This window comes from Papaver somniferum, chromosome 1 (assembly GCF_003573695.1).
Source record: "Papaver somniferum cultivar HN1 chromosome 1, ASM357369v1, whole genome shotgun sequence".
Taxonomy (NCBI): domain Eukaryota; kingdom Viridiplantae; phylum Streptophyta; class Magnoliopsida; order Ranunculales; family Papaveraceae; genus Papaver; species Papaver somniferum.
The window spans coordinates 171,464,439-171,472,964 of NC_039358.1; the positions used below are offsets into that span (position 1 = coordinate 171,464,439).

The following is an 8,526-nucleotide window of genomic DNA, read 5'->3' on the forward strand; positions in this document are numbered from 1 at the left end:
GATTCAGACAATCCTAATCATTGGATTGATGGACTGGTATCAATATCAGCCCTTATAAATCATGCTTTTTTTTTTGACATTGAATCGATCATCGACCAGAATAAAGAGTAAAGACAAAACTAATAGCAGAAAATTGAAAAACAGGACGACTACCCCTTCCCTTACGGTAGGTTCCACTTCAGTCAGCTTGGCCCACATACTTAAAGCAGGTCGTGCCATGCTTTCCCCCAAATGATATGAGCACAACTTTGATGTTCTTGAAACACACTAAAATTGCTGTTCTACTACTTGCTCACGCTTTATCATACTGTATATATTCAACTGTCGTCTCTTTCTCTCTATGAAACTGGTTTTCGTTCTCTCTCATTCCACTCCACTCCACAGAGTTTGAACTGAAACTCTGAACTGAAAAATGTTTTACTACTCGCTTCTTTTCCTTGTTCTTGTCTCACCATTTTCTCTGATTCTTTCTGTAAACCAAGAAGGTCTTTATCTGCAACAAGTGAGACTCGGTCTTGATGATCCTGACGGCATTATCTCCAACTGGGACGAAAATGATGATAATCCATGTAACTGGAAAGGTATTACATGTTATCCAGCAACTCTTTCAGTGAACTCAGTTGATTTATCCAACGCCAATCTTGCTGGTAATTTCCCTACACTTGTTTGTAACCTTGAAAATCTTACGTTTCTTTCTCTCTTCAACAACTCCATTAATTCATCACTACCCCTTGAAATATCCGAGTGTCAGAATCTCCAACACTTAAATCTCGCAGAAAACCTTTTTGTTGGTTCATTACCCTACACCCTTACCGGTATATCTACTCTCCGGCACCTTGACTTAGCCGGGAACAATTTTACCGGTGAAATTCCCCCGAGTTTTGGAAAATTCAGCCAACTCGAAGTTTTATCGTTAGTTGACAATCTTCTCGATGGAACCATTCCTTCTTTTCTTGGTAACATTTCTACTCTGAAGCAACTTAATCTTTCTTATAACCCGTTTTCTCCGAGTCAACTCTCTCCGGAACTCGGTAATTTGAAAAATCTTGAGATTCTCTGGTTAACTAGCTGTAATCTAGTAGGTCAGATTCCGGAGTCACTGGGGAAACTTGGAAATCTGATTGATTTAGATTTGGCGGTAAATAATTTGAATGGTCCGATTCCAAAATCAATTACCGAGTTAACAAATGTTGTTCAAATTGAGCTTTATAATAACTCACTAACTGGAGAAATTCCCGTTGGTTTCTCGAAGATTAAGTCGTTAAAACGATTTGATGCATCAGCAAACGAGTTAGAAGGAAGGATTCCTGATGATCTATGTGAGTTACATCTTGAATCGCTGAATTTATATGAGAATCAGTTGGAGGGAAATCTTCCTGGAACGATAACTCAGTCACCAAATCTTAATGAGTTGAGATTATTTAATAATAAACTCACTGGAAAACTTCCCAACGACTTGGGAAAGAACGCTCCTTTGAAATTTATTGATGTCTCCGGAAATCAATTTTCTGGAGAAATTCCAGCTAGTTTATGTGAAAATGGGGTATTGGAAGAGATTCTTTTCATCAACAATTCATTTTCTGGAAAAATTCCGGAAAGTCTTGGAAAATGTTCGAGTTTAACTAGAGTGAGAATGAGAGATAATTCTCTATCTGGTGATATTCCTTCAGCATTTTGGGGACTTCCGAATGTAAATTTAATGGAATTAATGGGGAATTCTTTCTCGGGTTTGATTCCGGCTGCTATCTCTGGAGCTTCTAGTCTTTCAATTTTATTAATATCCAGAAATCAGTTCACTGGAGTTATACCTGATGAGATTGGTGCGTTGCAGAATCTGGTTGAATTTTCAGGGAGTGATAATTTACTTACTGGGTCTTTGCCAAAAGCATTGGTTAATTTATCGAAGTTAGGAAAACTTGATCTTCATGGTAATCAACTTTCTGGTGAAATTCCTTCTGGTATTCGTTCATGGAAGAATCTCAATGAGTTGAAACTAGCAAGTAATGGGTTTTCAGGTAATATTCCAACTGAACTAGGTAGTTTACCTGTTCTTAATTACCTTGATTTATCAGATAATCATTTCTCAGGAAGTATTCCACTTGAGTTACAAAATTTGAAACTCAATGAATTCAATTTGTCTAATAATAGACTTACTGGTGAACTACCTCCTTCATTTGCTTTACAAATGTATAGGACTAGTTTCTTAGGTAATCCGGGTTTGTGTGGAGATCTTTTGGGTCTTTGTCCAACAGGAGTAGAAGCGAAGAAAATCGGGTTTGCTTGGTTGCTTAGATCAATCTTTATACTTGCTTTTATTATATTTGTTGTTGGAGTTTTTTGGTTCTATTATAAATATAGAGATTTCAAGAAAGCAAAGACAGGGATTGAGAAAACAAAATGGACTTTAACTTCATTTCACAAATTGGGTTTTAGTGAATATGAGATTTTGGATTGTCTTGATGAAGACAATGTGATTGGAAGCGGAGCTTCTGGGAAAGTTTATAAAGCTGTTCTTAGCAATGGAGAAATAGTAGCTGTTAAGAAACTTTGGGGAGAACTGAATAGAGAATCATCTGAACTGGAGGATGTTGAGAAAGGTTGGATTCGTGATGACGGATTCGAAGCTGAAGTTGAAACCTTGGGAAAGATTAGGCATAAAAACATTGTACGGTTATGGTGTTGTTGTGCTGCCAAGGATTCTAAACTTTTGGTTTACGAGTATATGCCTAATGGAAGTTTAGGGGATTTGTTGCATAGTAATAAGGGAGGATTGCTAGATTGGTCGACTAGGTATAAAATAGCGATGGATGCAGCCGAAGGACTTTCTTATCTGCATCATGACTGTGTTCCTCCAATAGTTCACCGAGACGTGAAATCAAATAATATATTGTTAGATGGAGAGTTTCGTGCAAGGGTTTCTGATTTCGGTGTTGCTAAGACAGTTGATGCAATTGGAAAAGGGAACGAACCCATGTCCATCATAGCCGGCTCTTGTGGTTACATCGCTCCTGGTAAGTCTTGTTTATCTTCTACTTATTTAATCTGAGATTGAATACTCATTACTTCTCCCGGATTATATTTTAGCTTCAACATGAATTATTTCTTAATGTAAATCACGGCTAGACAAATTTCATGCAGCCCACCCTGAAATATAGCCTTGCTGTGTCATGAATCCAATCTTACTATGAAAGAGAGTTTTTGTTGACACTTGTTGTTCAAACAGTCTTCAGTCCCAACCATAGAAAGTCATCACTAAAAAAGGTCACTAGTTGCACATGAATAAGGCGTAACATCCTATGCACACACACATCTGTTTAGGAACTTGGTTTGATCAAATGAACCCCATAGAAGCTCAAACATGTCATCTTCGGTCCAAAACATTGTATTATTTGTCCGTCAGTTGTTTATCCTTCGTCCATTCAAAGTAGTTTTATATTTTAGTTTTGGTTCCAGGTCGTAATCTGAAAGTGCATTGTGTTGTTTCCATATTGTGCTTCCATTGCTTTTCATCTATGATTTAGCTGTTACAGCTGGTATGGTCATTTAGTTTGCTTTCACTAGAATGCAGTGTACTTATCTTAATCCGAGCATATAACTGCTCAATAAATACTCACAACATTCTTGTATGTGAACCGAACTAACTATCTACTACTCTCCATCAATCCCTTTATTTCTAACTTACCAGGATATTTTGTTTGGTAGTTCTTGTATTTGATTTATGATACAACTTTGGATGTTTTGTAGAGTATGCTTACACTCTTCGAGTAAATGAAAAGAGCGATATATACAGCTTTGGGGTCGTGATTCTAGAGCTAGTAACAGGGAGACTACCTAATGATCCAGAGTTTGGTGAAAAAGATTTGGTGAAATGGGTATATTCCACTGTGGATAAGAAAGGTGTTGACCACGTGATCGACTTAAAACTTGATTCCTGTTTTAAGGAGGAGATAAGTATGGTTCTTAACATAGGTATCATTTGTACTAGTCCTCTCCCCATTAACCGCCCTTCGATGCGAAGAGTTGTCACCATGCTGCAAGAAGTTGGGATAGAACACAGAGTCGTAGCTGAGAATAAAGACGGGAAAACATCCCCATATTATTACGAAGAAGAAGCTTCAGCTTAATGAGCTTTCGATCAAAGAATATATATAGAAAGATCTTGGAATAGAGTAAAATGTCCCTTTTCTTCTATTCAAGTGTTCTAATCCAGGTGATTTGATCATTAATCTCTCCTCCCACTCCCGGTGTTTGTCTCGAAGAGGAGAAAGTGAAGGAGAGCGGAAGTAAGTTTGTAGACAGTGTAAGAGATAGTAATTAGAGAGCTTTTCCGTCAGCTAATTAATGGCATTTGAATATTATTACTCTACAGTGTAAGAATGTACCTGCATTAATGAGTCTTCTTTGAGTAAAATCAGTAGGAATGATTAGTTATTATCAAGATTTATGCGAATTTTCTCATTACATCATGAACTTGTTTCAGGTCAGCACTCGGCAGTAAATGAGTCTTTTTTCGAAATGAAGAAACTTCCAAAATCCCAAAAATATGCATTTCTATATACTGTTCGTTAAACCTGTGGATTTAAATGGAGTTCCTCCGTAACTTTTTAGATTTTTTGGACTACGTACCAGGTAGGATAGGTATTGAATTGTCAGGTTAGGTATTTTCAGTAAGAGACATTGATTGCTTAGTACTACCCATCTACTTTGTGAAAATTTACCATCTTTCTGTCGTTGGGGGTGGTACAATTCCGAAGTCTGTTGTTCTTTTGCTCAGGCAAAAGCTTCATTCAATAGCTTGCTTTAATAGTTACAGTAAACAGATAGTAAAGAAAAATGGGTCAACTGTGAGTGTTAGATGCAGACATTCATTTCAGCATTTACTGCCAGACTGCTACATCTGACTCGAACAGTCGAGACTTGAGATTCAAAATTTTGATTTTTGAATCTAAATGGTGCTTGTTGATTGCCTGACTATTAACTGAGAAGTTCAAAATGTTGAAACAAAAACCGCCCAAAATCGAAAATGGGACTCCAAACAACTTCCGCTTGAGCCAAATTAAACCTGGCTTGATTGGGGTATACCCAATTTTAAAGGGACTCTTTTTAAGAGTTTTAGGGGGAATCCTAATGGGTAAGTTACAAAACTACCCTTATCCTTTAAAAACCTATTACCCTAAATCAGTTTTAATCTTTTCATTTCATCTTCTTCTTCTCTTCTTCTTCTCCTCCACAACCATACCGGCTCCATCACCCCCACCACCATCAAAACTCGTCGATTAATTCATTGAAATCGTCGATTCGAAAACTCCGATTAATCTTCATAAATGGATCCACCACGGCGGAAGGGAACTCGTATGAAAGAAACTAATCGAAAACCCAATGAGTATAACCCTGGAATTGCAAGTTTGGTTCAAAAGAAAGTGAAGAAAAAAACCGTCGAACAAGGAGAATTCACAGCCGCTGAAACACGAGAAATGGTGCGCTTAAGAACGTAAGGGCTTACTTAAACTCACTCTAGTACTTCGATTTCATGTTTGCATGTTAAATTAGGTCAGAAAAATCGAAATTGTGAATTGGCAGTTGCGACGCCGGCAAGGTATTATGTTATCGACCTTGTCGGATTTTCATAGTTAGGGTTTGGCCGGGAGGCTCTTAGATTGAAGAGCTTGCCGGCTATTGAATACCTGTAACTGGTACTTGCAGGGCCGGCAAGTTATTCAACCTTAGACCCTGTCGGCGACAGTTTTTTTTAGTCGGGTTGGTTATAATTTTTTACCTTGCCGGCTGTATTTCAAGTTTTTTGTGTCTCCTGATGCCTTGAATTTTTAAAACCGGAATGGTATTTGGATAAAACCATGCCGGCTGTTAGTTGGCCGGCAATGTATGGGTAATGGACCTTGCCGACTGGTTTGGTGAAAAATCCTTGTTTCTAATGTGTTCATATTTGTTATAAGCCGGCAGGTTATGTGAATAATACCCTGCCGACTGCTCTTTAGCCGGCATGTAATTTGGATATCGACCCTTCCGGACGTTGTTCCGCTGGATAGGTTATATATGTCGACCCTGCCGACCTGTAATTTTTTTTCCTTAATTGTTCTTGTTCAGGTTGGAAAAGGCAAAGAAGAAAGCTATGAAAACTCTTAGTCCTCCTTCAAGACCTCCTCGTGTTGGTGAAAAACTCTTGACTTTAACACATCGAGGGGCATACGTTGTGCCGGGAACGACAAAGATCCGTATAACGAATGATTCTGAACCACCATCTGAACCCAGTGATTCAGACGAGACTCCAGATGAAGACCAATCAATTCCATCTGGTAGAAGAGGTGATGATGATGATGTTGATGAAAGCACTCCGGCTGCTGGAGGAGGTAACAATGATGATGATGGTGATGAAGAAATGCCTAATGTTGGAGGAGGTAATGATGATGATGGTAATGGAGATAAAGGTAAAAACATCCAAGATGAAATTGTTGAAGAAGAAGAATGAGATGGAGATGGAGAACAAACTCTAGCTATTGTTCAGATTCGACTTCAACCGAAACCAGAACGAAGAAGAGGGTGATCACTAAACCAACTGATTCTCACATGCTTCCCCGTCACTTGATGCTTACACTGAAAAAAGGTGAGCTTCCAAGGGGGACCCCAAGAGATAGTGGAAAAGTTCTTTTTCAATACAAAGAGTCATGGGCATGTACGATCCATAATACTATCGTAAGTAATCTCAATCCGTCTTTGTTCTTTATTCAAGTGTGTAACTATCTTAAATTTGCGTCAAGTGTTTGTATTTCTTTTCATTTTGTTTTTTTTGGTATTTAGGATCACAAGCATGCCGTCCGTCTCATGAGGCGCCAAGCTTCGTGTTCAGTGACTAATACTTGGGATCTTGAAAAGGAATGTGAGGAGGTGAAAGTGATTGTCAAGAACTCCGGGTTGTGGCCTGCGGTGGAGAGTTCGAATATTGAGCATGATAAAGTTACCGTATCTGTATTCTGTGAGAGGTTCTACGGAGAGACTGATACAATGTTATTCCCATTCGGTGAGATGGCGATAACTCCCGATGATGCTCAACAAATTCTAGGCCTTGAGGTTGATGGAAAAACAGTCACTGAGGGATTCGATAATAAGTTTCCTTTCAAGGATATTTACGCATTGAGCCAGAAATTGTTCGATTGGAATCAGATTGAGACGGAGTCTGTTCTTGAGATGAAGGATGGTCGTCTAAGCAAGAAGTTTAATCTGAAGAAGTTGAGGGACACATTATGGGAGACAAAGAAAATATTTGATAAGGAAGGAATGGTGAACCCGATGCGAATCAATGCTACCGCGTCAGCTTATTTGCTATACGTCCTGCGCAAATGTATCTTCCCCGACAGTTCCGGAAGCTTGGTCGAGGCCAGTTACTTGCAACTATTGGATCCCTTAGATGAGATGCGTGAGTATTCTTGGGGTACTGCGGTGGTCGCCTTCTTGAACAATGAGTTGACAAAATGTTCTAGGGCACTCACTAAGCAAGTTAACGGAAACACATGTCTCTTCCAGGTAATTTTATTGTCTAAATCATTTATATTTGCAAAATTCTCGTAAGATAAGATTCTTACTGAACTTTTTTTTTGCATAGGTTTGGATATATGAGCACTTCCCTTCTTTTTTCAAAACCAACTCCTACGTCAAAGTGGATGCGAATGTTACGGTTGACAAGCCAAGAGCGCAAAGGTACAGTTTTAAGGGTACTCGGGATAAGGAAATGCCGCAAAATCTTATGAAACTCCGAAACGCCATCGAAAAATTGACTACGGAGGAGGTGATATTTGATCCGTATCGAGATGCTAGAACTCAAGGTTTAATCCAAATGAGAGATGAAGTTGCATTATACTATGGACCCTTGATGACTATGTATGATGGATATTCAATGTACGATCCACATCGGGTAATGCGACAATTGGGTTACGTCCAAGAAGAACCTCATTTTTCGATGAAGAAAAGCCGTTCTTTACTATGAACATGGCTGAATGCACCACGTCCCAAAAAACTATTAACGTCTCTTACGATCCAGCACCAACTCAAGAACATTGGGACGATAGACGTCGCCGTAAAATCGATGTGAGTCTTTTAGACGAGGTGAACACCGGTCATGAAGCTAGTGAGAAATACATGGCGTGGTACTTGGGTTGGGATCGTCCTACTGTGATTAGGGAAATGACTGCTGAAGAACTGGCTCGTAAGAGGAAGATGGCATTGAAAGACCCAGCATTAAGTCTTAAGTTCTTTGTAAGTATTTTAGAGTTGCTCTTACTATTTTAAGTTTAAGATTACATTATCGAATCATTCTATTAATTGTTTGTTGTTTAATTGAAAATAGAAGGAGTATTTGAAGACCTTTGTGAAGGTGTTGTGTTGCGCGAAAGACAGAGGAGAGCCTTTGTCGATTGAAGAGCAAAGCAAGCACATTGACTATGCTTGCAATGTTGACAATGAGGATGCCCATGAATTGTTCAAGAAACTTGAGGCTGAAGTAAAGGTGGAAGA

General features: G+C 38.8%; 1 protein-coding gene across 1 annotated transcript; it reads left to right on the forward strand.

Moving 5' to 3' along the window:
- Positions 1–274: 274 nt before the first annotated feature.
- LOC113308021 (receptor-like protein kinase HSL1) lies at positions 275–4,438 on the forward strand. The gene is made up of 2 exons (XM_026556500.1): positions 275–3,011; positions 3,745–4,438. The coding sequence occupies exons 1-2, from the start codon at positions 413–415 to the stop codon at positions 4,122–4,124; spliced, it is 2,979 nt and encodes a 992-aa protein (XP_026412285.1). The 5' UTR covers positions 275–412; the 3' UTR covers positions 4,125–4,438.
- Positions 4,439–8,526: the final 4,088 nt, after the last annotated feature.

Excerpts from the sequence above, each read along its gene's own strand:
- LOC113308021 (XM_026556500.1), top strand. The coding sequence starts at position 413 with ATGTTTTACTACTCGCTTCTTTTCCTTGTTCTTGTCTCACCATTTTCT. Across the intron at positions 3,012-3,744 it reads TTGTGGTTACATCGCTCCTG|AGTATGCTTACACTCTTCGA; the intron begins GTAAGTCTTGTT and ends GATGTTTTGTAG.